The 27,920-nt window shown below is 41.5% G+C and overlaps 1 protein-coding gene across 6 annotated transcripts in view; it reads left to right on the forward strand.

The window, feature by feature from the left end:
* FRY (FRY microtubule binding protein) overlaps positions 1 to 27,920 on the forward strand; it is a 374,481-nt gene that overhangs the window by 73,708 nt on the left and 272,853 nt on the right. For 2 of the 6 annotated variants that reach the window (XM_043504383.1, XM_038411068.2), the window contains exon 1: positions 20,155 to 21,092. The exons of 1 other annotated variant lie outside the window; for it this stretch is intronic. In XM_043504383.1, the coding sequence (XP_043360318.1) occupies positions 21,023 to 21,092 (70 nt within the window). In that variant the 5' untranslated portion in view covers positions 20,155 to 21,022. Of the gene's footprint in view, positions 1 to 20,149; positions 21,093 to 27,920 lie in introns of those variants that run through there. 3 more of the 6 variants (XM_038411078.2, XM_038411086.2, XM_043504385.1) reach the window with 2 other exon arrangements.

A 27,920-nucleotide genomic window follows, 5' to 3' on the forward strand; every position in this document is an offset into this window, starting at 1 on the left:
GCTGCAAGCACTGGTTTATCACAAGGGATGTTTCACCGACATCAATGTGGGATGGCCGGGAAAGGTACATGATGCTCGCATCTTCAGGAACTCTGGTCTGTTTGAACAGCTGCAGGAAGGGACTTACTTCCCAGACCAGAAACTAACCATTGGGGATGTTGAAATGCCTATATTTATCCTTGGGAACCCAGCCTACCCCTTAATGCCATGGCTCATGAAGCTATACACAGACACCCTGGACAGTAGTCAGGAGCTGTTCAACTATGGGGGGGAGGGATAGCTCAGTGGTTTGAGCATTGGCCTGTTAAATCCAGGGTTGTGAGTTCTATCCTTGAGGGGGCCGTTTGGGATCTGGGGCAAATATTGGGTATTGGTCCTGCTTTGAACAGGGGGTTGGACTAGATGATCTCCTGAGGTCCCTTCCAACCCTGATATTCTATGATTCTATGAGTCTATAGGCTGAGCAAGTGTAGAATGGTGGTAGAATGTGCATTTGGACGTTTAAAAGCGCGCTGGCGCAGTTTACTGACTCGGTTAGATCTCAGCGAAACCAATGTTCCCATGGTTATTGCTGCTTGCTGTGTGCTCCACAATATCTGCGAGAGTAAGGGGGAGACGTTTATGGGGGGGGGGAAGTTGAGGGTAGTCGCCTGGCAGCTGATTACGTACAGCCAGACACCAGGGTGGTTTGAAGAGCACAGCAGGGTGCGCTGCGCATCAGAGAAGCTTTGAAAACCAGTTTCATGGCTGACCAGGCTATGGTATGACAGTTCTGTTTGTTTCTCCTTGATGAAAACCCACCCTCTTGGTTCATTCTACTTCCCTGTAAGCCAACCACCCTCCCCCCTTTGATTACCACTTGCAGAGGCAATAAAGTCATTGTTGTTTCAAAATCATGCATTCTTTATTAATTCATCACACAAATATTGGGATAACTGCCAAGGTAGCCCAGGAGGTGTGTGGGACGAGGGAATCACCGGGTGGGGTAGTGGATGAAGGGAGGAAGGAAGGACAAAGCCACACTGCACTTCAAAACTTATTAAATGCCAGCCTTCTGTTGCTTGGGCAATCCTCCGGGGTGGGATGGTTGGGTTCCCAGGTTGGTGGGTTGGGTTCCCGCATGTTCTTGGGCGTCTGGGTGAGGAGATTATGGAACTTGGGGAGGAGGGCATGCAGTTACACAGGGGCTGCAGCGGCGGTCTGTGCTCCTGCTGCCTTTCCTGCAGCTCCACCAGATGCTGGAGCATATCAGTTTGATCCCCCAATAGTCTCAGCATTGCATTCTGCCTCCTCTCATTGCACTTGCATCACCTCTCATCTCACTCATCCTTCTGACCTCATGTTCATTTTCTCCTTTCCTGGACTCTGACAGTGTTTACCTCCACACATTCTGCTGAGCTCTTTCAGAGCGGGAGGACTGCATGAGCTCAGAGAATATTTCATCGCGAGTGCGTTTTTTTCGCTTTCTTATCTGTGCTAGCCTATGAGACGGAGATGATAGGGGGAGCGTTGAAACATTTGCAGCTGCGGGAGGAAAAAAAGGGAGAGTAGTATATAAAGACACATTTTAGAGAACAATGGGTAGACTCTTTCACAGTGACCCAAGCTGTTAACATTACATAGCACATGTGCTTTCAGAACAAGGTTTCATGTTGCCTCTTATATTAAGGCCTGCCGGTTTGGTGTGAGAGATCACACATGCAGGGCTGGGCAACAGAATTCGGCTTGCAGGCAGCCATGGTAATCCACAGTCTTTCGGTTTCTTCAACCTTCATAACATATCGGAATGGTTTCAAACAGCAGCGCCCTCCTTTCCCTACCAAGCACCTGTTGGGTTGGTCATTTAAAAGGAGGGGCTGCGGTTTTCGGGTTAACATGCAGCACAAATCCAACTAACCCCCTCCCCACCCAATTCTCTGGGATGATCTGTCTCCTGAGGATAACACAGAGAGATAAAGAACAGATGTTGCTTGAATGCCAGCAAACACCAAGACCATACACTGCCATGCTTTGTTATGCAATGATTCCAGACTATATGCTACTGGCCTGGCGTTGTAAAGTGTCCTACCATGGAGGACGGAATAAGGCTGCTCTCCCCAGAAACCTTTTGCAAAGGCTTTGGGAGTACCTCCAGGAGAGCTTCATGGAGATGTCCCTGGAGGATTTCTGCTCCATCCCCAGACACATTAACAGACTTTTCCAGTAGCTGTACTGGCCGTGAATGCATCCCAAGTCTTCAGGGCAAATTAATCATTAAACACGCTTGCTTTTAAACCATGTATTATATTTACAAAGGTACACTCACCAGAGGTGTCTTCTCCGGCTTCATGGTCCGGGAGCATGCCTTGGGAGGGTTGTGAGGGTATTGGCTCCAGGGTGCTAAACGGTTCTTGGCTGTCGGGGAGAATGGTTTCTCTGCTTGCTGCTATGCACTATCATCCTCCTCCTCTTCCTCGTCCCCAAAATCCTCATCCCTGTGCATGAGACTCCCCCCTGGCAGGTGTCTACGGACTGGGGTGGGGTAGCGGTAGGCCCCCCCCCCAGAATTGCATGGAGCTCATCGTAGAAGCGGCATGTCTGAGGCTCTGCCCGGAGGTGCCGTTTGCTTCTTTGGTTTTTTGGTAGACTTGTCTGAGCTCCTTAATTGTCATGCGGCACTGCTGTGGGTCCCTGTTGTAGCCGCTCTCTATCATGCCCTTGGAGATTTTTGCAAATATTTTGGCATTTCGTCTTTTGGAAAGGAGTTCTGATAGCACAGATTCATCTCCCCATAGAGCGATCAGATCCAGTACCTCCTGTTCAGTCCATGCTGGAGCTCTTTTGAGATTCTGGGACTGCATGGTCACCTGTGCTGATGAGCTCGCCATACTGGCCAAACAGGAAATGAAATTCAAAAGTTCCCAGGACTTTTTTCCTGTGTACCTGGCTAGTGCATCTGAGTTGAAAGTGCTGTCCAGAGCAGTCACAATGGAGCACTCTGGGATAGTTCCCGGAGGCCGATACTGTCGAATTGCATCCACACTACCCCAAATTCAACCCAGCGATGTCAATTTCAGCGCTAATCCCGTCGTTGGGGAGGAATACAAAAATCGATGTTAAGAGCCCTTTAAGTCGACAAAAATGGCTTTGTCATGTGGACGGGTGCAGGGTTAAATCAATCTAACACTGCTAAAGTCGAGCTAAAACTCGTAGTGTAGACCGGGGCTAAATGTGTCATAATGTCATGTACTGCATTAAATATTTAACTATATTATTTTCAGTCTTTACAAATGCGGGTATTTGCATGTTTAAAATGTAAGTACTTTCCATTTCTGTTGTGCATCAAAGCTTTCCCCTTAATTATTTCTGTTTTCAGTTTTGCTAACAGGGTCAAAGAGCATATATTTTTCATTTTTCATTTAGACTGATTCATTCAAATCTGAGAAACCAATTGGGAGTTGAAAGTGCAGGAAAGCTTTTCCTCTTCCAATTTATGGATAAAAAGCAGATGGGAGAGGATGAGATCTACTGCTTCTAAAAACTTGACAAACATTGGACCAGATTTTCAAAGGTATTTGGGCACCTGAAGATGCAGATAGGTGCCTAGTGAGATATTCAAAAAGTGCCTAAACTGGTTAGGCACCTAACCTGCTTAGGAACTGTTGGAAATCCTAGGCTGCTGCTTTAGGCAGCAAACCACCTTTGAAAATCTGGCTTATGATGACCAGAAACAATCCATTAGTTCACAAACTATGATTAATACTTCCTTTGCATTTAAAACTGATTTATAAAACAAAAACTGACATTGCAGTTGCCTTGAGCATTGGTGCACCTTGGTTTCTCCTAGTCTTTGCCTGTGGCATGTAATCTTTGACTCCTGAGGACTGTAATACTTTGCTGTAACTTTGGCTGTTGGAGTTAGTGAACATGGTGGTGGCCTGTGATATGTAGGAGGTCAGATTAGACCTTCTGTTGGTCCCTTCTGACCTTAAACTCTGTGAAAACTTTTTTTGATAAGCTTACTTTTTCATTTAACTAATAAAAACAATATTAAAATGCTGTTTTTGTCATTTAAATAACTTTGATTTAAATCGATCCATTTTGCAAAGTTGTGAATGAATGCGGGAATTGTACAGTCCCCCAAACCTTTCCCTGTTCTGCAACAGGGCCTGCTGAGCACTAATCGTTGTCTTTGCTTCCACTCAGGATTCAACAGTTAGTTACCAGCCTGATGGAGTAGCCCTTTAGTCATCTAGTTGTTGGCCTTATTGATTAAAAGGCTGAGTAGGGAGTGGAGGTGAGGTTCCCTCTCTTTTCATTAGCTTCTATCCTTTCAGTGGATCCGCTCTGAACACTGCCTTCAAGTGGAGGCAGGAATGAAAATTCTGCTCCCTGTCCCAGTTGTCTGAAAGAAAGCTTGCTCAAGCAACTCAAGGTGAGGATGGGAGGGGGGCCAACCTGGAGACATAGTAATGGGTCCGCTCAGAAGAGCAGCCCAGCAGGGGACGATGGCCAATCAGAGAATGGAGCAATGTAGGAAATGGGAGTGGGAGAAGCATGTCTTGGAGAAATGAGGGAGAGATGCCAAAAGATGAGGAACAATACAACCCAGGTTTTTTTGAGGTGATGAGAGCAAAGTATTTCTGGGATGTAGGAGGGAGAGAAAAGAACAAATAGAAGCAAAGTGTTTAAGGTTGGGGAACATACATATATACATACTTTTTTGGCTTTGTTAAGTGTGATGGCATAAATTGGCTCAGACAGATAAAGGTGTTAACAGGACCTGGTCAATGTACAACCCTGAACAATTACACAAGGTTTGAGGGTTTGAACCCAGAGACCCCAGCCTGCTTAGTCCCATGGCAAACACACCATTAAAAATCTTGAAGATATAGAAAAAGTGTGCCCAGTCTGGTCAGGGCATCTTTCCGGATTAGTTAAAGCATTTGAAATGGAAAGTATAAGTAAGGCTTTTATTCTAATAATATCCCTTATCTTTCCCTTTAACTGAGGGAAAGAGTTAGAATTTAGAGAGGTTTTAAAAAGAAAAACAAACAAGCCAACCCTGTGTGATACTTTTAGATGGTATTAAAGATGACCATCTGTCTTTTGTGGGGGAAAGGAGAAATGAGATGGGCTGGACCTGCTGCTCTTGTGAAAATCCAGTCTCGTTTTCTTGAAGACAAAGCAGGACAAACATACACAAAGTGGGAGAGAGAAGAAGAACTAAGATAGCAAATGCAGCTTCTGTCTTTGGTCACTCTTATTTGCTGATGAAAAAACACAGGCACAGCACATAGTTTTATTAACCACTCTGAGAATTGGTGAACTTGTACCAGTATCAGGCTGTTTAGGGCATTGCTTTTAGTTGCTTCTCTGGTCACAGGCTACAGTATTGTTGCAAAATATGCAGCCTTGGCTGGCTACACCAAACTCTTACTAAAAGCAGAAGGGAAAAGGAGAGAGATGAGAAAGAGAAGAAATAAGGTGGGGAAGGCTTAAAGATACATGGGGCCTGGGGTTTCACATCCCAGTTGGTGTTTGGGATCGAGCTGCAGCTGATAGAAGTGGCAATGTCATTTGGGTCCCCCTCTCTGTCTCAGTCTGGTCAGGGCATCTTTCAGGATCAGGATGATGAAGGCCCATCAGTGTCATGGTGGATCCCAGGGTTCAAGGAAGCAATGGGGGTAGTAGCCATAATGGTGAAGCTTGCTGCTTCCGATCCACTCAGCTTCCAGCCAGCTGGCTAACTAAGAGCTTGTCTACTACACTTTAAATACTACAGTGGCCTAGTGCAGCACTTCAGTATAGACACTATCTATGCCAACGGGTTCTCCCATCAGCATTAGTAGTCCATCCCCCTGAGGGCGGTAGCTAGGTCGATAGAAGAATTTTTTGTTGACCTAGCTCTGTCTGCGTGGTGACTTACGTCGGCTTCACTAAATGGCTCAGCAGGGTATGGATTTTTCCACATCCCTGCACAATGTAGCTGGGGTGATCTAATTTTCTAGTGTAGACCAGCCCTAAGTTTAAGAACCCCACAGAAGAGTGAAGGGTGGAATAGCCCAACCTCTCATTATTCTGTTCTATTAGGCCAAGGGTCGGCAACCTTTCAGAAGTGGTGTGCTGAGTCTTCATTTATCACTTTAATTTAAGGTTTCGCATGCCAGTTTAACGCTTTTTAGAAGGAAAGGAGTACTTGTGGCACCTTAGAGACTAACAAATTTATTAGAGCATAAGCTTTCGTGAGCTACAGCTGAAGTGAGCTGTAGCTCACGAAAGCTTATGCTCTAATAAATTTGTTAGTCTCTAAGGTCCACAAGTACTCCTTTTGTTTTTGTGAATACAGACTAACACAGCTGCTACTCTGAAACCTGTTTTTTAGAAGGTCTCTCTCTATAAGTCTATATATTATATAACTAAACTATTTTATGTAAAGTAAACAAGGTTTTCAAAATGTTTAAGAAGCTTCATTTAAAATTAAATTAAAATTCTGATTTTACCACCGCCAGCCTGCTAAGCCCGCTGCCAGCCTGGGGTTCCGTTCACCTCGGCCGACAGCAGGCTGAGCGGGACCCCGCTGGCAAGGGCTGGCAGCCAGAACCCCAGACCGGCAGTGGGCTGAGCGGCTCAGCCCGCTGCCACTCAGCCCGCTGCCGGTCTGCCGGCTCCTGCCGGCCAAGGTCCTGGCTGCTGGCCCCGCTCAGCCGCTGCCAGTCGGGATCCCAGCCATGCCCACATAGAGTGGGTACCTACTTCTCCCTGGTTCTAGCCTATTCTCTTCCTCTCTCTCTGCACTGAGCTGAGGGTGGGAGTGCACTGAGCACAGGGCTGGAGGTGAAGGAGCAGGCTGGGTGTTGGGGAGTAGGGTCTGGCCAGGAGCTAGAATGAGGGAGGGGGCTCAGGGTTGGGGCAGGAGGTTTGATGTGGAGCGCTTACCTGGGCAGCTCCCATTTGGTATGAGGGGTGCAGGTTGGGAATGTGTGTGTGGGGGTGCAGGAGCTCCCATTTGGTGCTCAGGGTGGGGGTAGGAATGTGGAAGGTGCAAGAGTCAAGGCAGAGGGTGTGGGGGGCCTGGTAAGTGGGGGTGCAGAGTCAGGGCAGAGGGCTGGGTGTGTGTGGGGGGTGTAGGAGTCAGGGCAGAGGGCTGGCGTGTGGGCCTGTGGGGGGTGCAGGAGTCGGGCTGGGGTTGTGGGGGTTGCAGGGATCAGGGCAGGAGGCTGGGTGTGTGGGGGGGTTCAAGGGCAGGAGAGCTGGGGTGTGTGTTGGGGGGTGTGTAGGGGTTAGGGCAGAGGGGTAGGGTGTGGGGCTAGGGTCAAGGGGGTGGTCCCAGCCCACCTACCCAGAGCGGCTCACGGCAGGGGGCTGGAGGGGATATGCCCTGATGCCACTCCCCTTCCCAAAGGCCCCGTCCCCACCTCTTCTCCGCCTCCTCCCTGGAGCAGCACATGCTGCGGCTCCACTTCTCCCCTCACCCCGCAAGGGCCATCAGCTGAGTGGCAGCAGGGAGGGAGGGAGAGAAGGAGGGCAGGAACCCAGCATGCTGGGGGAAGAGGCCGGGAAGGAGGGAGCTTGCCTGCCCTGCAGCAGCAGCTGGCAGGACTGAGCTTCTTCAGCCTGCCCCTGCAGGGCAGGAGCGGAGAAGAGCAAGCCGGAGCGGCAGGATTTTTAATGGCACACTGCAGCCTGCCGGTGTCCCGGCAGCCAGCCCCGCTCAGCCCCCTGCGGGCCTGGGTTTGGCAGCGGGCTGAGCGGGGCTGGCGGCTGGGACCCGGCAGGCAGCAGCGTGCCATTAAAAATTGGTTCGCATGCCATCTTTGGCACGCTTACCATAGGTTGCTGACCCCTGTATTAGGCTTTAGTTCTGACACAACAATTTTGGTTCATAGATTTCCGGTCCCACACTCCTCTTGTTTACCAGACACAGTCTCAACACAGTGCTTGAGTTATATCAGGAGGGCTTTTTGTTTGAACTAACCCAGTCCTTTGTCTCCCTTTTGTACATTTTAACATTTGTTATAGGTCATTGGAACATTATATAAACTCTTAACCACTTTCTGTCAATTGAGCTTACCCTTGGATTAGGCATGTGTGAGGCCCCAATTGCTAAAACAGCTCCCAATCCTGTTAACTATCCCCATTAATTAGATTGGTAGTTGTCAAGGCTGATTCCCCACTCTGGCACTTTGAGTGCAGAAGATGGGGGCCCGCAAGGATTCTAAAAATTAATACTGGCCACTCCAGGCTTGTATTAAACTCCCAAGGTTACAACTTCTCTCTGACCTTGGATGGGTAGATGCTGCCACCACCCAAATGCAAAAAAACCCAACAACCCTTTAAACCCAGGAAGGTGCGCTTGGGAGTTCCTCCCTGTTGGGTACCCTCAAGCCCCCCCCCCACACCGCCCCAGGGAAGAGCTGAGAAAGAAAACAAAGAAAATCAGCTGTTGCCACCAGCTAATGAAACAACATATGCACAAACCTCTTAGGACACAAAAATCTTAATCCTGTTCTTAAAAAATGTAAATTTTATTAAAAACAAAAAGAAAGAAAATACATCTGGAACTTAGGCTATTGCTAGATTTAAAAAGAGCAAATATAATAATTAAGCATCAAGAATGGTTTTCTTGAAGTCCAGTTTAATGGTTACAAGCAAAACAAAAGCATTTGGGGGTTAGCACAGAGAAGCCACAAGCCATAAAGAAATCAAAGAGATAAACCTAATCACATCTTCCTAGACATTTCCTGATCTACTAACATATCTGGGGTTTCAAATGAGTAGTTTCTAGGTATGATTTAATGACTTCTCATACTTGGCGCAAGCTCTGACAGCATAATCCAGCCCTGTCCCTGCTCTCTGGGAGAACAACCATAGACAGACAAAAGGGGAGCCTTGTTTCAATTTTAAAAAGTTCTAACCTTCCCATTGGCTCTTTTGGCTAGGTGCCCACTCACTTCCTTTTACCTATGCATGCAGTCAGACTTTTTAACCCTTTAGAGGTAAAGCAAGTAGAGAACAGCTACTGAGAGGGATTTTATAACTAACTGGCTGGCTGGGTGTCCATAAAAGGGAGCTACCTCACCCCCCTTCATTATCACAGTAGCCAAGGGGAACTCAGAAATAAAATTCCTAAATCTTTCTTCCAAGTATCAGATTCCCTTCACCAGCTCATTTGAAAATGTGTGGATGTTGTGGGGGGAATGGGAGAAAGATCCCAGACCTTTCCTTGTGACCCCAAATAAAAAAAATGAAAGGTGTGCCCCAAAGTCTCATACAGCATTTCTGCTTTCTAGATTTCTCCCTGTAAAAGGATGTCAGGTTCTAGGACCCCATGTTGTGTTTGTCACATCACTAGTGATCGGAGCTTTCCTGGTTTTAGGTTGTCCCAAACTCCCACCCCACTTGGCTTTGGGATGGAAAACCATACTCATCTTCCCACTATGGCCAAATCTCTTGGCTTGCTTCTGCAACCATTGGGGAGGTAAGAGTTTACCCAGGAATAATTACAACATGCGGATAGATCCCAACACTTTATATGATACCTAGTTGGTAAGGAGCAGGCATAGAACTTGGCAAACTCAGGAGCAGGTTGTGGCAAAAAGTTATTTTTAAGTTAACAATAAGGGAGAGACACCAAGAAGGGACTAAAGTCCCAACTGTACAAAGACTTGTGCACATATTTAACTTTACTGTCATTTCCATTGGTTTCAACCAGGAGTTTGAAGAGCAGCAGCTGAGAGGGAGCTGAGGGCCCAATTAATCCTCTCCTCACCATCACCCAGAAGGAGCCCATTCTCTGATAAGACTTCTACAACACTCAGGAGAGACAAACCTTTGTTAAAACCTTTGGCTGTTCTACTCTAAAATTATGTAGGGGGGAAAAATGGGGAAAATCTTTAACATTTCTCTCTATTATTGAGTTTTGTCCTCCCACAAACTACTTTTAAAGGTGAAAAGATAAATATTTAAAGATAATTGAAAAGAAATGTTCTGTCCCTTTATATTGTAAAAATGTATGCATGATATTGCAGGCTAGTACAGGGATTATTGTGTAAAATGGTTGTGTAAATTTCCACCTCCTGTCTAGCAAGCATTCAGGCATGTCTTTGTGTAATAGGATTTAAATCTTACAAATATCCCATTCTGTTGTGTCTTATTCACCATCGGTAAAGAATTCTATGGAAAGATCAGATATTTTAGTGACATCACATCATCAGAATTTGGGAACAGAGAGAGGAGTTTGAGTGGCTGCAGGAGAGTATTTAGGCTGGAGCTGTAAACCCACTATGAGCATCCACTTTAAGGAACAAGAATCATTGCACTCCGTGCATATACTGCAAAGACTTAAGACCTGATTCTCCATTGCCTTGCACCCTGAGGTGAATTAAGATTTATTCGGGCCCTGGGTACAAAGAACATTTAGGTCCCCCCTACTTCTGGGCCCCACCTCCTGCTCCTCCTCTTTCCCCCAAGGACCTGCCCCCTGGCTTGGCTGGTGAGAGCTGCCCAGGGAGCCCAGGCTGCTGTGAGGAGCCCTTGACCTTCCACCTGCCCTGGGCACTGCACTCTGAGGGGCAGGGACATGGGCCAGGGGCTGCTCTCAGATATCCCAGTCCCTTGCCCAGGGCAGGTGGAGGGTCTGGGGCTCCCCAGAGTTGCCCAGGCTCCCTGGGCAGCTCTTACTACAGCCTAGCATGACCACATATCCGTTTTGGCTGGGACAGTACCCTTTTTAAGTCTTGCTTTTAAAAAAAAGGGAGCTGGGAGGGAGGGGTGAGCAGCGGGACTCGGGCTGGACGAATGGCGGGGCTCGGGCCAGCCCTGCACAAGGGATGAATGGGGCTTGGGAAAATGGCTTAGGCCAGGCCTATAGGGTGGAGGAGGAGGGCTCAGACCAGCTCTGCATTCGGGAAGGGGGAGAGGGCCTCAGGTCAGCTCTGTGGTGGGGGGAATATGCTTACCCTATGATAGTCTGGCTCTAGCTTATTGCCTGGCCAGGTGGTGGGGAATCAGAGGGAAGAGGAGGAGCAGGGCAGCAGGACCCTGGGGAAGAGAAGGAGCAGGGGATGGGGTAAGAGTTCTGGTGCTCTTGTGTGGGCCCCCAAATTGAGTGGAGACCCTTGCCATGAGCCCCGTGGTCCCGTGTGGTAAATCACCACTGTAAAATCCTATGTAGTCATTATGTACAATTATGTAGTCAAAATGTACAAAGTGGATCTAAAACTACCAGTGGTGCAAGTTTGTGGAGAATTGCAATTTGTTAGCATTTTATGCACATTTTGGACATATGTAAATAACTTCATTGGGGCAATGCAGTGCAGACTCAATCTCATAGCCACTAGACACAGTATATAAAATAACACAGGGTGGGTAAGTACATGCCAGGCTTTGCCAGTTTCATAATGAGGAGAAAAAAAAGGATCCTGTGGTGACTTCTCTTTGGCTGTTTTGAGTTTTTGGAATTCCTTCTTCTCCACCCTGAAATAAGGAAAGCAGTCATAAATATCACCCTGCTGTGTAACTAGATCATCATTCTAGATAACCAGATTGCATTACAAATCTGAAATAGACTTCAGATATTTGAAGCTGTACTTGAGCTTTTCTTTTGGAGCATAGCATTTTGAATAAGACATCGCCCCCCCATTACTTATCTGTTAATGTCCAAAGGCCCTAATATGCTAGATGCTGTATGTCCACAAAGGCAGAGAAGGTCCATGCCCAGAAGAATATACATTATACTTTGAAACAGGACACAACCAATTAATGTAAGAAACTGCAGGAGCCCAGTAGGAAAGGAAGGATGAGAGTAATGGCAATAAGATTATATAGCTATCTAGTTTAGCTATGTGCACAACTTGATACTTCCAAATAATTTCATAGAATATCAGGGTTGGAAGGGACCTCAGGAGGTCATCTAGTCCAACCCCCTGCTCAAAGCAGGACCAATCCCCAACTAAATTTGAAAGGGTTCTTTAAAAATTGTTGATAGATAGATATAATCTGTCCCTATTCACTGCTCAATTTAGCCATCATTGGATATCTGATTTCTTGGAATGCTTGCAGCAGAAATGGGTCTTGAGGAGAAGGTAGTAGCCTTTGGGATTAGTTCATGGAGGCCATTTCATGTGTAAAGTCAGTGTGGAGGAAAGTGAGTAGATGTTTGGATCAACACAGGAATTGGTATCCTGGATCAGACCCAAGGCCCATCGAGTTCAATAGCCAGTCTCCCTAAAAATAGCCAGTTCCAGAAGTAATAGGAAGGTGTAAGACACCCATATTTGGTCTAACACTGATCTTTAATAGATAAAGATTCTCTCACACCCTGAAGCAGGAGGTTTAATATACCTTCCAAAAATTTTGATAGCATTAACTATTTGTGAGAGAAGCAGACAAATGGACATTTGAGGTTGATATGATGGGTGGAGCAAAGGGGGCAACACAATCAGGGGAATACTTTTGGTGGAGAATACAGTAGCTAAATTTCTAAGGTATGAATGTCCATATAAGTCAGTCAGAAAGGAACTTCAATAATTAAGAAAATAAAAAGGAAAGGGTTTTTAAAAAAGAATGAGCAAATCAAGTGATGCACAAGAAGAACAAAATGATGTAAAGTTTGGATGCTTCGGAAGTTAACAGTGAGAGTTTTGTGATTAAAGAAAGAAGAGGAAAGAAAAGAGAATATGTATTTATGTAAATGGTTTTGATATTCAGAAAAATATTTTCATTAAAAATTGTCACTAAAATTGCCTGAGCCAAGGCAGTAGAGATTTTGCACAGCTGTGCTAGAATCTGAAAACAAGTTCAAAGCCTACTATATTGACAGTTCATGTTCCTGATTAGCCAAGCCATGAGTGAATAGAGCACATTATGTGCAAACATCTGGTTGCAAATTATTCTTTTGAACAGTTGGTTTTAAAAGAAGAAAATAGAAACAGGAAAACTATGAAATAGGGGGAGCTGTCATAGTCTAGAGATTAGTGTCCAACGTGTGGCCCGTGATGGTGACCATGTTAAGCAGAAAATGTATGATGAGTTCTCATCTGAAAATGTGTTCCCCTGAGTCACACCCTGTCACAATGGGTAGGCACTAAGAAGCACCTCCTCCCAACTGCTTCCCCTTAAGCTTCTGGAGCAGCTCTGATATGAATCAGGAGTACTCTGTTCAGTTGTTGTCCCTTTCCTTCAGAAGCTTCCTGGCAGGCTACCTCATGCATTATGGGAAGGATGAGAGTAGCCCAGGTCACACTGTGGGAGGCCTGGGAGAGCAAGATAGGAGCTCAGTTGGGTCTGCATGCATCTATGGGAGCACTCTTGACCTTTGAAAAGATTAGACATCCCCTGGATTGGAGCATGAGACTGGGAGTCAAAACTCCTGGATTCTCTTTGCTCTGGCACTGACTCTTGTAACATAGAACCAATAATTTAAGTGGCCTTTCATTGTCAGTACCCATCCTGTCTCTCAATCTGGGCATCCAAAAATTGAGGCACTCAGAACGAGTGGCCATTTCTGAAAATTTTAGCTGTGGGACCTCTTTGTATTCCCAGACATATTGGGACATTTGTCAAGCATGTTAATTATTATTTTATACACACACACGGAAAACAAAAGAGTTTGTAACAAAACTAGGAAGGGAAAAATGCTGGTTTATAGGTACATCACAGGCCTGTTCTCACAGGAAAATAACTTGCTGGGAAACTGAGTAGGGTGTAGAGCAATGAGAGGATGTTGCTCAAATAGCTCTATGGTTGCTGATCAGGGTGGATTTGATTTAAATCAAATTTAAATCACTAGTCAGGAAGACTTGATTTAATTATTGTTTTCTACATAAAAGTGCATTCTTGTTGTTATAAACTTAATACATATTCTTCACAACTCAGAGACAGATGTAGGTTTCATTTTTAGAAGGTACACACTATACATTTTTAAACAGTGATTTATTTTGAAAACTTTTCGATTAGTTTTACAGTTATATCAGAAAATGAATGATTGATTGGTTATTTCATTTACTAAAGGTAATTGAAGCAGATATTTATGAAGTCACTAGGAGATGAACTATCTCCAATTCAACAGGTTAATCATTAATATTTGGACGATTTTCTTGCCATGCTGTGTTTTGAGGAGAACATCAGCAGACAGACATTTAAATTGTTTTATTTAACTAAAACAACAACATTAAGTATTCTGGATTTTTTTCTTCAACAGCAAACATTTACCTCCAGACTTCTCCTTGTCCAGATCTATTTCACCCCCAACAATCTTCTATTCATTGAACTTTTTGAAACTTTGCACTTTTAGAGTGAGGTAAGAGATTGACTCTGTGTACACAAATTTGCAGAGGGACAATAGAATTGAGGTCTGTTATTTCTCACCACTATATATTATTTGTTAACATTTTTACTGTTAAGAAACATGTTACCTCTGGAGACACAAATCCACAGTTTGAGAACTGCAAAACTAAGCATCTCTGATGGTATCTTCTAGACTGAGCACTGAGTCCCATTGGGTAGATAGAAAGATTAACCTAAATAATCTGTACAGAAGCCTGTGGAACCCCATAAAATTGGGTCCCTAATCCATGAACTATTGGAACTCATTTACAAAATTTTTCTTAAATGTTACATGAATATATTGTCTCATACTATAGAATTAGAATTTATAATCCCTATTCCATGATGAGATATCTTTGAGCTATAACGATCGTGATAGGTTTTTTTCCTCAAAAAGCATTTTATCAAAAAATCCGATTGAAATAAAAAAAATCAATGTGTTTGATTTTTTTTTAAATCATTGATTTTTATCCATCCTGCTGCTGATCCATGTAGGCTATATGAGGTTTGCACCTTTTTTGTGCGTTACTTGCAAACCTACTCTAATTGGTAAAACTGCAGATTTTAAACTGAGTTTGTAGGATGAATTTAGAAATGTATGTTTGTGGTGGGTCTGGGAAAGTTGTAGAAGTTCATCCCTGGTTGACTGATGCTACTTGTGACTATCAGTCAGCTAGAAAAAATGTTTGAAGTGCTACAGATTCCTAAATGAATACATCTCAGTCTGACAGCTTCAAAACAAGGCACAGCCAAGAAAAACAGCATTTGTAACAGCTTGTCTCTTCAGAGCCCTGTTCCAACATTAATTAATCTTCCAAGGCACCCCCTGGAGGTACTGGATGTCAATTTTATTATTATTACTTATTAGTATCAGCCATATTTTACAGATGAAAAGCTGAGTTACAGATCACTTATGACTTGCCCAAGATGCTCATCAATTCAGTGTCCAAGACAAGATTAGAACAAAGATGTTAAAATAAATACTGTAAAATAATATTCTTACTTTAAATACTTTAAATTATTGGTATCCAAATTCCCTAGTTGTCTGATATAGTTTCTTTGAAAGTGAGTAAGCTCATCTGTCTTATTATTTACTACATTTCTATTTTCAGTTTATGAGTGTTTAAGCTCATCTCTCTCACCAACAGAAGTTGGCCCAATAAAAGGTATTACCGCAACCATCTTGGCTCTCACTTTCATTAGTCAGCCATCTTTATTCTGTTTCTTTGCTCCTTTAAGCTTTTTACCACTAAGTGGCAGTATGTTGACATATAATTATAGACAGAAGATAAAATGGTGCAGCAAAACTGTAACTGGATTGAGACATAAAAACTGAACAGAATTACTGTCACCTTAGTTTACAGCCTATCAGACTTAAATGGTTTTAGCTTAATGATAATCGTTTTGTGCATAGGTTCAATATAAATCTATATTTTGAATTTTGATTTTGGCAAGTTGAATTTCTCTTTTACGATGTAATGATTGGATGCCTATATAAGTATACAAATTCAAATGGACTCAGATGAAATTTGAGATCTGCATTTCAAGTGAAGATACTAATAATACAACACGTGTGCATACAGAGTGCTTAACGCTTAGTTTGACTTGTTTAGTGCTCTACAAATTTTTGTATTTGGTAAATCTAAATTGGATGCATTTGAAAGGCAAGAAAAAAGGGCTCTGATAATATTTTAATGTGAGGAAAGTGAAGACTTCGTAATTCATAAAGTCAAAGGTTGCCCATTTGAAATGAATTAAATTCTTGGAGATGGGCTGGGGCTAGGAACATTACACACAGTATTATGAACTCCATTATGTTTGTTTTGTGATATAGTAGATTTTTAATCTGCTTTCAAAAACTAATGAAATGAAACAGTCTAAAAAGAATCATAATGTAACAAAAACTAAAAAAAATTGTCTTCTCCAACTCTATTGGTTATAATTTTGAGAAGTGTGTTGTCTTTTAGTTGTCTTTTGTCCTACAGTATAGTCAAAAAAGTATAAATTTATTATACTGATTTAGAAAGGTGTATTGCTATGGGGAAATCATTAATATGGGTTAATATAGTTTGGAAAAAGAGTCTGGAGATCTTAGAAAGTAAATATATGATTCAAAATATAGATGTTTAATTTCTCTACAACAAAATATATCATTATTGTGCTGTCACACATTCCTATTTCTCCTCTCCTCCAATGTGCCAGCCTCCTCACTTTCTTGTCCGCTTCCCACACGAGCACTTTTATACTTTCTTCCATGCTACCCTTTACTCATAGAATTCCCTCTCCAGATTAATTCATAAAGCCAGTATGCAGGTTCTTGATCTTCTTGATCTTTCCTCAAGACCCACTTGAGTATCAGTTTTATACTACGACAGCATATTAGACAGTGCATATGTCTGCTGACAAATACAAACACTATGGTTTATCAGTGGGGATCGAAACAAGGTAATTAAGGACCAAAAGCACAATCCCCTGCTACCTGAGCTAAAGGAAATCAAGGATCGGTTTTAATTATTAGTAGCTGCCACTAGAGGGAGATACATTCAAGTACACTAATTCACTGTATTACACATACACAAAACTCACAAATCTAGTTTATACTTAGTTTGCTTCTGTGGTCTGCTTCAGACGTGGTCCTGAGAGGTAAGGTGACCTCTTACCTCTTACCTGTCCCGTTTCTGTTTTGGCAGGGACAGTCTCCTTTTTAAGCCCTGTTTCTGACATCCAGACTTTTTTGGCAAAACTGGGCATTTGTCCTGTTTTGCCAGGAAAGTGGGGCACGGAGGAACATTTGGAGTGTGGGGGGTAAGCGGCAACTTTTGGAGCGGGGGATAGGAACCTGGATGATGTGTCTCTGCAATGTCCTGCCCCTCCAATCAGGGAGTAATGGGATGTCATGTGCTCACTCTGCCACCCAATCCGTGGGCAATCCAGCTGGTGAGTGAATGACCAGGTCCTGCAGCATCTGCTTGTGCCAGGGCACCAAAGATGGCATAGCCCTCCCCACAGCCCCCTCCCCCCGAGTGGTCCTTGCAGCCCCCACCCCGGCCTTATGTCCTCCCCATCCACCTTCCTTCAGAGCCGGTCCCCAAAACCCTGTACAGCCCCCCCCCACCCCACCCCAACAGGCTTCTTTTCCTCCCCAGTCTGCGTCCAATAGCCCACTTCTGCCTCATCCCAGCAGGGGCACCATTTAAGGAGGGCATCTCCCCACCTGAGTTTTGTGCCACTGGCTGGGACCAACTCCCCCACCCTCGGGTCCTCTATCACTCGCTCACCCCTCCTACCGTCCGGGAGTGAGCCACCCCCTGTCATTCACTCCTCTTCCCCCCCCTCCCCAGCCAGGAGTTGCACCCCCCATCTGAAATAGTGGCTCTGCATCCAAGCTGTCCCCCACTTCTCCAGGGCTGCTCTCTGGAATCTCCTTCGTCCTCCCCATTACCTGGAGGCTCCTTCCTGCACCTCTGCTATCCCAGCCCCCAGAGGGGCATCACACTGCTAAAATGGATCACAGTCCAATAGCTTCACCTGGCTACGAGCCCTGGCTACTCACACCCACATACTCACACCCTGCTTTGCTGCCCAGATCCCAGCCCATACCCATTCCTCTTCCCTCTTTCTCCCATCTCTGCTACTTGCTACTCTGCCCCCTCTATTGGGGGCATGGAGGAACATTCGCGGGAATGTGAAGGATGAATAGTAACGCCAGGCAGCTAGGCCAGCCCTGCACATCCTGCTTTCAGTTTAGGGAAATATCATCACCCTACTGAAAGGCCTCCCTACTTCTTGTGTTTAGCCTCAAATTGCACTTTCTTTGTGTTCAGAATGTAAAAGTTTTGGCACCACATAGTTCCCTCCACATTAGAGCTAAAATGAGCTTCAGAGATTGTATCTGATCAGGCTGCAGGCCTGTGCTGTACTCCCAGCTCCATTTAAGTGGAGCTGTTTTAAGAATTCCTGTAAGTATTGCTCAGAATATATAGTTCTTAACTGCATACATGACTCTTTATCATAAACAGTAATCACGAAGATTTAAACATACTATGCATTTGTCTATTCTTTTTCTCTTATTGGGTAATTATTTTTGAAGATTATTTTCAAAAGCTTAGTAGGAGAACATCTGTTTGTGGCGATAACAGTAGTCTGTGCAGACAGAGTACTGATCATGAAAGCATCATTGATTTTCATGTAGGGCTAGTCTCCTAAGCCTCCCATATGCTGAAGACCATTTCTACTGTTGGCGCTCTTTTAACTCACATGTACTAATATCCATGCTGTCATAGACAAAAATGTGTCCATTATTTTACTGATATATTGTAAATACCTAGGGCTCTAAAATCCATCCAGAAAGAGTTTTTATACCTCAGGAGTCTGTATTGTGCTAATCAGCTTTTTAGCTACTGAAATACATAATTAATAAAATTCTGAGATATCAGAAATTAATTTAGTGTGGAAGAAAGTAGAACCTATGTATTTTTAAAGACATTAGCCCAGTTAAAGCCAATTTGGGGAATTTCTTTCGGATCTGAAGTAGAGTGCAGCTGTTACTGCCGTTTCAGCTAGTTGCAGCTGTTTCAGGAATGTTTCCAAGATGTTGCCAAAAATGTGCTGTTATCTCTAGATGTTCTAATATTAGAGTGAAATTTATATTGAAAACATTTAAATAAGATCAAAATACATTTAAATACATGTTCAAATCTGATGTTTCATATTTCAAGTTGCTTTAATAATAAGATTCAGTATGATTTTAACTGGCTATACCTGATATATTTTTCTTTTAAATAAGTAAATTGATCCGAAGTTGAACTCAGATGTGTTTGTTAATTGAGTGGATCATGCTATTTGAAGCATCATTGATAAAAGAATAAATATCAACTAACAGTATAAAGTAAATCTGATTTTAACAAAGAGGTTGAATACAGTAAAATAAAGGTCTGTAATAAAGTAGTGGAATAGTTGTTTCTCTGATGGTTGGGTTTTTTATCAGGGTGATGAGTTTGTAAACATTCCTATCTTGACTGAGAAAGCTCAACAATGCCTTGAATTGTCACTATAGTTCATCTTTGTATTTTCTTCTGAGACCAGTAGGCACAATGTAAAAAGGTCTTTTTCTATGTGTATTTTTACATTTGTTGAAAAAAAAAGGATAGTGCTAGAATGATGATTTTTGTTGGCTTTTTCCCCAATATTCTATGTATTTTATGAAACATTTCAGTGTAATTATGCATTTTTCAGAGGAAAACAATCTGATAAAATGCATATCACTAGGAATTTAAATCTGAAGATAAAATTTTCTGTACACTTGAACCAAGTTTCTGAAAATCCAACAGTTCACAGTGTTGTTGAATGAATCCACTACAGAGATGCTATATGTCTGTTTAAACATTATAGGACAGTACACTATTTATTCCACTAGGGGTGAGAAGAAATAATGTAAAACCACGCAAACTGAAATCAGGCAATATGATACCAAGAACTCAGGAAGCAAAAAGCTACTGGAAAACTGAAACTTCTTCTTCATTATTAGCAAATTGTGCATACTGATGTATTGTGACAATTAGAAAATTTTAAGGTTTCAGAGTAGCAGCCGTGTTAGTCTGTATTCGCAAAAAGAAAAGGAGAACTTGTGGCACCTTAGAGACTAACAAATTTATTAGAGCATAAGCTTTCGTGAGCTACAGCTCACTTCATCGGATGCATTTGGTGGAAAAAAAAGAAAATTTTAAGAAATAGGTAAATTGTAGCTGGTAATCAAATTTAGTGTAAAATATGCAGAGGGTGAAATAAGCAACTAGCTGCCTGTTTTATTTTCCAATATTAATTCAGCTTGCTGTCTCTTATCTTATAAAAGTCTAACTCAAGACAAAAATGACATCAAACTGAGATTCTTCTTTAGCTGCGAAAGACGAGAACAAACAGCCATTTAAATGTCTGGTTGTTGATGCTCTGCAAGTGCTTCCCTTCTGCAACTGGGCTGACTGATGGGCTTTTTTAAAACGTCACTGCAATCAGATAGATGGGTGCAGCTTTGCTTTACCGCAGCATGATGCAGTTGTGTCTAATACAGTGTGTTGATCTTGGAAACAGACTGAAGGGAAGCAGCTGACCAGAACATTACAGGTTTTTCTAAAAAAGAAAAGAATAACAGAACCTGTGAAATTCCTTCAGCTGCAGAAGAGACATTCTCAGTAGGGCTTCAAGTTGATACTCTGTGTTTGCTTGCAGGAGGAGGTGCATACGATCAGTCTATCAGTCTCTAAAGGAAAAAGCCTTCAGACAGGCAGATTGCACGCTATTAAAGGCCAGCTCAAACACCCTTCAAGGAGACATTCTAACTGTTTATACAACAGCTGCTTTGGTACAGTACATGTATTAAACGGAGCCTATGGAAAAAGTGCAAAAATCTGATTCATTGTGGAATGGAGTACCTGAAAGCTCCTACTGAATGTCTGCAGGGTGAAAAAAAATACAGCAAATAAAGCTAAGTACCAGCCCTGAAGGAGGAGCAGAGGACGAGCATCTCATGGTGTGTTGTTGTTGTTATTGTTGTATTAAATGAGGGCTTACCTACCACGGAAGAAGTTGATCTGCAGAGACTTCATTTCCTCTTCTGACCCGTCGTTTACATCACTAACTGGTGACAGTTACATCTACATACTAGTACCTGCCACTTCAACTGCTCAGAATTATAGAAGCCTCTTTGTATGCAGCAGACATGGCTAGCCAGCAGGATTCAGGCTTCTTTGAAATCAGTATCAAATATTTACTGAAATCCTGGAGCAATAGTGAGTAGCAGAAGAATAATATTTTAATATTGTACATTGATTGGTAAATAGTAAGGATAACCTAAATAATAAAATCTTAAATATACTGTATGTTTGTGTTATTAGTGAAACAAATAATTTTTGCTTCCATCTTCTATAAAAACAAAAATGTCACAGATTTAAATAGCTTTCATTAACTGCAAATATGGCAATGAGATTATACTAGGTTTTGCTTGATTGAATTCTCAAGTTAGGCTTCTTTCAGGCTTTCTGAAATAGCACAGTGGTAGTGCATTAAAACAGAATTTCCTGCCTAGATGTTTGTTTGATTTGTTCAGGCTTTATCTAAATATTTTAAGTGCTATTTAATCAGAGGGGTGTGGCATCATTCTGAAGTATTTTGTATTTGTTTTATCCTTGTATCATGTGAACAAAAAATGGACTGCTTATGTTCCAGATCTGCAAGTCATCACTGTAATATTGTAAAAGCCAGAAAAAAAAATCAATTAGGTACTTACAGGTTTGTTTCCCGCCCCCCCTTCCTTTATGCTTTAAATTCAGACTCGTTTGAAACATTAGTATCAAAAATGTATCAGGATGTATATCTAATCCAAACTTTAAGCTTTATACAATGTAAACAAATGAGATTATAGTCTTCTTTAATTATTTCTCTATTCATAATGCTAATAATTTATCACTATGTATATCAATCAGTCTTATTTTTCAGGAATGCATTGTAATATAATAATGTATTATGATGTATAAGATCTCAAAGTAGAGGCAATGGTTGTAAATATAGTCACATTAGAATCAGGCCTCTAGATTCTTACTTCTGATACAGATTTAATTTTTATTTAAAATATATACATATATGTTGTATTCTCTGTTCGCATTAGCTACTGTTAGTAGTAGCACACTCAATACATTAACAGTTTAAAAAATATAGAACACAGTCTCTCTGGAAAAATCCAATTTGAATTCATTACTGCATACGTAACCATCATCCCAATATTTATAATTAAATAGCTCCTGAATAAAATGGTATGTTAGATACTATAGTATATAAAATTATACCTCTGCAGACATTGTTAGTGTCTGACATACATCTGATAACCTGTTAAGAAATGTAAAAAAACCCTAATATGTGTTGCACTAGGATATCCATTTCTAAATGATTACCATAGAAACCATGTTTTTTCCAGGTCAATTTCAACCATCGGGCCTGTCTGAATCAGTTTTTCTCCCACAAGTGTGAAACCAATAGGGAATAATACTGTTACCTAAACAGTATTTCTTGATTTGCTATAATCCTAAACCATTTTGCACATGTTCATTACGTTTAGAATCTATGACATAATAAGAATTAGATGATGCATTTAGTATTATTTTGCTTTTGAACTATTAATTGTTTAAAGGAAACAAAAGTATGTGTTGTAACAATGGGTGTCATAACTAATTACAGTCAGTATTATGAAAATAAAGAAAAATAAATCATTTTGAGGGTAGGGAAATTGTCATAAATGGATCCTGTTTCTTTTTTTAATTATTAATAATAAAGGCCAGGTGATATTAGCCCTTACATTTTTTAAGCATAAGAGATAAGAACATAGCAATATTACAATATTGTTACAATACAATACTGTTACAATATTATGAAGATGGATATAATTTTTTTAATTTCTAAATTGCTGATACCACAGATTTTTTTCCTAGGAAAATATTTTGAAATAACTAATGCATTCCTAAACTGAAATTAGAAGTCCTTAAATGAAATTCTGTATTTTTCTCTGTTTTAGAAAAATTAAATTGATATATGAAGTATCACTCTGCCATTCCTTCACAGATAAATGTGGTGTTCTCTACTGTATTTGGATTAAACATTGAAATCCAATCAGTTAATCCAGTTTTATTTAAAGTTGTTGTTGGACTATCTACCTGCAGTCTGAAAGACTGTTTATGAAATTGTACATATTTTCTGTGGTTGAACAATAAACTATTTGATCAGAGAATTTTGGGGAATTCAAAAGATTTAGGGCTCTATTAAACTCTGTTATGTGGTGGGTGGAACACCCCCTTGCTTGAAAACTTACTGTTAAGTTTCCACATTCATGCACAGGAACGTGTTTTTCAGAGTAAGAGGTGATGTGTGTCTGCATATGTGAGCACAGAATCATGTTGTTAGTTATGCTAATGTGTTTGCCCAAAAGAAATACTTCTGAAAATACTATTTTAAAAGAAAAAAAACACAAAAGCTCTGCTTTGTAATTTACCAAAGTGGTAGTGGTAGTAAAGGTCCTATTAATAAAAGTTTCCGTAAACTGGCATTTAATAGAAACAGCAACCATAGATATTGGTTGTACTTCTTAAGGTTTATCAGTCTAATGAAACCAGTCATTCCTGCTGAAATGTATTAAGGTTTATACAGAGCATGAACTTTTTCTTAATGGACTGATTAGTGCACAATTACCCATTCTGTTGCATGGTATGGTGTTAGTGTCCAACTTTGATATCTAAGGTCTTCTGAAATGCCAATACTACTTTACACTTCCATGAAGCAGCGAGGTAGGATTTCTACCTGGCATTCCAGAGTGCTTGCTGAGGGGCCCATCTGTCATGCTTACTGGCTCACCATGGTCAGGTGAGGGAACCAGCTAATATTTCTTTTAGGTGTTTTTATGCACTCATAATATTTAGGCTCAGCTTGGCAATATCATGTTGTAGATGGGTAAACACGGCTGCTTTTTGGAGCAGCAAAAAGGTGCATTCAGTGGTATGGCTCGAGCCATCCACCGAGTTGATTCCTTTGCATTCCCCCATATGTGGCTGTAAGGATCAAAAGCAGACTTTTGCCCTAAATATATTCATGAAAGACTGAATTTCAAACAAAGCTGGCAAATATTCCTATAACTTGCCACATTGACAGTGCTTCCATTTGCCACTTTTCACATATAGGAACAGCCGTAGATCATAAAAGCAGTACATATTATTATTTTAGAAAATTATGTTAATAAAAATGCCAAGGCCCAGATACTCATACCCTTACTCATGTTGAATAGTACCTTACTCCAAGAGTAGTTCCATTGAAATAAGTGGGACTATTCCTGGACTAAAATACTAAATGTGAGCAAGGGTATCAGAATATCATTTATAGATTTATTTTGTGGTAGTGTCCCAAACCCTGTATTTTTTAAGAAATTATTTAAATATATGCAAAGAATATATGTAACAAGAAGGTTCAGTATTTAGGCTGGTCTGTCAGTAGAATATTTGCTTTGTAAATGGTTGTTACATCTTGGATTTATGCTTAACTTCTCATCTTTTCAGAATAAAAAAAAATCTGTAGATAAGGGATCTTTTTATTGTCTACAGGAAGTGTACACTGTTAAATATCCAAACACAAATTCATATTTTTGTACTTTCTGTATTAGACTAGCAGTTCAGTGTTTTCTTCCTTTCCCACTCTGTAGGAGATTCAGAATGATGCAGGTAGATGGCTTCCTTCCTCTCGCCACAATTCAAATATTATGTGAGCTGGTACAGATTGTTTTGCAATGATTTCCTTTTCCTAAATATAGATTTAAAATGGCTTTTATGAATTATAAAATGACAGATGGGACACATTTTGCATAGCTAACATTTGGTTCCTTCTGCTCCTTTTCATAGAATTGCTTCAGCAACCACAGTTGTTTCATCATAAAAGTCACATCTTTAGGAATAATGATACTTGCTTTCAAGGCAATAAGACTCTGGAATTCTCTATCTTTGAATGTTGGAGCCTTATCTCTATACAAGCATTTAATTTAAATTCAGACCGAGGCCTTACTTGTTCAAAGATGAATTTTAATTATTTTTGGTGCTACATTTTGTGATGTGTAGAAGTGAAAGGTCTATGTATATGTGACAAAGTGGGAAAGTTCTTAATGTTTTGTCTGAATACTATGTGCATGCCTCAGTTTCCCCTATGTGTTACTCAGGTATCTAGGTGGTGGGACCAGGGTGTGTGATCACTGCAGAGACCCCAAGAGGGCAGCTGTGACTGATGTCTGGTTACCTGGGCACAGACAATGGCTGACACTCTGTATCCTGGAAGTTGATGTCTAGGGTCCGTCCATCTGCAAGAATCAGCTGGAGGTACTAGAAAACAAAGTGAGATGTACAGATCAAGTGACCTGTTTGCTTGGGAAAGAGACAAAGGAAGGAGGTGGAGCAGCAGGTTGTGACCAAGGCTGGGCAGCTGAGAGCTGGTCAGTCTCCTGCTTTGGGACTCGGGGGCAGAGCTCTGGGCTCTGGATTTCCCCCCTCCAAGATGGACTTTGGTGAATGTTCCTTATTTCTCTGCTAACAAGTTCTGTTTTATGCTGTGTTCCTGATGACTAATAACCACTGGTTATTATTATTCCAAGCTGGCTGAGAGCTACTGCTGACTGTGGATGTGTTGTGCAGGGCCGCTTTGGGGGTCGGGTAAAGCTTTTCTAGGTGTCCCATCCAGGGGCACTCACTGTAGGGAACTCACGGTGTGAACGAGGGTTCTAAATGCTCTGAGGCCAGATCCAGGAATCACTGGAGCTGAGGAGGCTTGCTCTGGTGAGAGTATGGCCTGAGGGGAATCACACTGCACTAGAGTGCTGTATTTTTAAAAAAGGAAAAAGAAGTGTAATGTAAAGTTATTTTGAAGACCAGCATTGGCTAGGGTGGCTTTGATGTACTAAGCATCAGTGGCACACTGTGTCCTATCTGTTTTTGAAACTAATTCCCTTCATTGAGTAGAACCATATTTAAGAAACGTGCAAAGCAGACATGTAAGGTTCTCTGCATATGTTCATAAGGCACTATTGCTTTTCTTCTGAATCAGAACACGGCTCCAGGCTTGGTCTATCTGTTCTGCAGAATTTCTTTCTGGGTTGGAAGTAGCTCAACTTCCCTGTCTTCTAGGTTCTGGTTTTTCAGGATGCCTGCTCATTTGTTTTGTTGTATCTCTGGAGGTTGTATCATCCCTTTATATTTAAAAATGGTGCCAAGTTCTTGTTCTGGTTCACCTATAGCCAGTAAAATAATTCTTCTCAAGTATTTTCTGGCTGAATGCTTTCCAGACATTTCTTCACTTAGCATCATTACATGCTTACAAAAGAAAGAAGTGTTATCTTCATAGGATTGTTATTATAGATGGGCAAACTAGGACAGAGAAGTTAGTGATGTACATGGGGTCACACAAGAAGTCTGTGGCTGAGATGGGAATAGAAGCCTGTCTTATGCCTTAGCCACAGGAACCATCTTTCCTCCATGTTGACTGTAGCCAACTGACGCTTTGTGACTCATGCTTCTACTGGTTATTATTTATAACAAGATGGTTAATTGGTATTAGAAATTTTCCCGAAGATATCCCTCGAGCATTTTACTTTCCATAGTGTGCCAATGTGTTATAACTGATACCTTTGGAGAAGAGAAAATATTTAATTATAATTCTTGTTCTTTGAATGCATATACTTATAATAAATAATCCCACCACATTCTATTCCTGTCTTGCCCTTAGAGGTAGAGATCATTTTATTTTGATTTTTGTTTATTAATCATGTCCAGGGCCTTTTATTTTTGTTTTTTTGTTTTGTTGTATGTAGTGTTGTTGTGGCATGTTGGTCCCAGGATATTAGAGAGATAAGGAGGGTGAGGTAATATCTTTTATTGGACCTATGTGATATTACTTCACTCACCTTATTTCTCTAAAATTTCCCATGAATTTATCTGTGTTTGTTACAAAAATGAAAAAACAGGTGTAAATTGGGGCACAAAATTAACTTTCCAGTTTTCTGGGTTGATATTGGGAAAAGAGAGGACAGAAGAAAGTAACAAATAGAGAAAAATGGACCCAGAAATGGAAGAGGTAGCAGATGCAATGGCGCCATTTCCTCAAGCTTCCTCCTCGACGACCTCTGCTTCTGTGCCCTCTCCAGAAGGAGAAATGGGGTTTGTTTATCTGGGCCGGACAGGATACTGAGCCACTCTTTCTCCTTCCAGAGCTGGGAGCCAGGTCAGGGAAGTTCATAGAATTGTAGGACCGGAAGGGACCTCGAGAAGTCACCTAGACCAGTCCCCTGGACTCATGGCAGGACTAAGTATTATCCAACTACCCCGATAGGTGTCTCTCTAAAGTTTGGCACTTTAGGGCTTAAGAATCGATGTACACATACGCACGTTCATGTAAGTGTGTGTGTGTCTTCCACTACACTGCCTTAGTTTAACAGACGTTACATTTGGACTAATTTTTATTAACAAAACACATCTATTGGATTTTCGTAATGTAATATGTATTTTCTGTACCTGAGTGGTACAAAATTCAGGTGAAAATCGGTAAAAAACTAATAGCTTCTATAAAATGCAGGAAATTTTTGGTAAAAATTAAAAATGAAGGGCCTGGGTCATACTGAAAGGACATTCGGCATAGCAATGTACATATTTCTACCTAGATGAATTGTTGATCAGGAACAGTAACTTTCGGATCGTAAGGTCTGTCAGTATCACATTTGAAGTACAAGAGTCATTAGGGTTTGGGTGACCTAAAGCTAAGTCTGTTTGTTCCTGACGAACCTTTAATATGTTCAATTGAGACAGAAGATAGAGGTATTATGGAACAGAAGATGAAGCATAAGAATTTCATTAATGTATACACACATATGTATAATTTTAAGACTCTGCTTTCAGTGGCTTTTCATTTTGACAAACTTAAATTTTGGGGTTGAAATTTTCCATGCTGGCTGTCAGCCTCAGTTTGTTTTTTGTTTTTGTTTTAATTTTCAGCCAAAATAGTTCAGCTGTTTCTGAGAACAAGGCTAGGGAGAAATGTGTTGTTTTGCC

This window comes from Dermochelys coriacea, chromosome 1 (genome assembly GCF_009764565.3).
Source record: "Dermochelys coriacea isolate rDerCor1 chromosome 1, rDerCor1.pri.v4, whole genome shotgun sequence".
NCBI classification, from domain to species: domain Eukaryota; kingdom Metazoa; phylum Chordata; order Testudines; family Dermochelyidae; genus Dermochelys; species Dermochelys coriacea.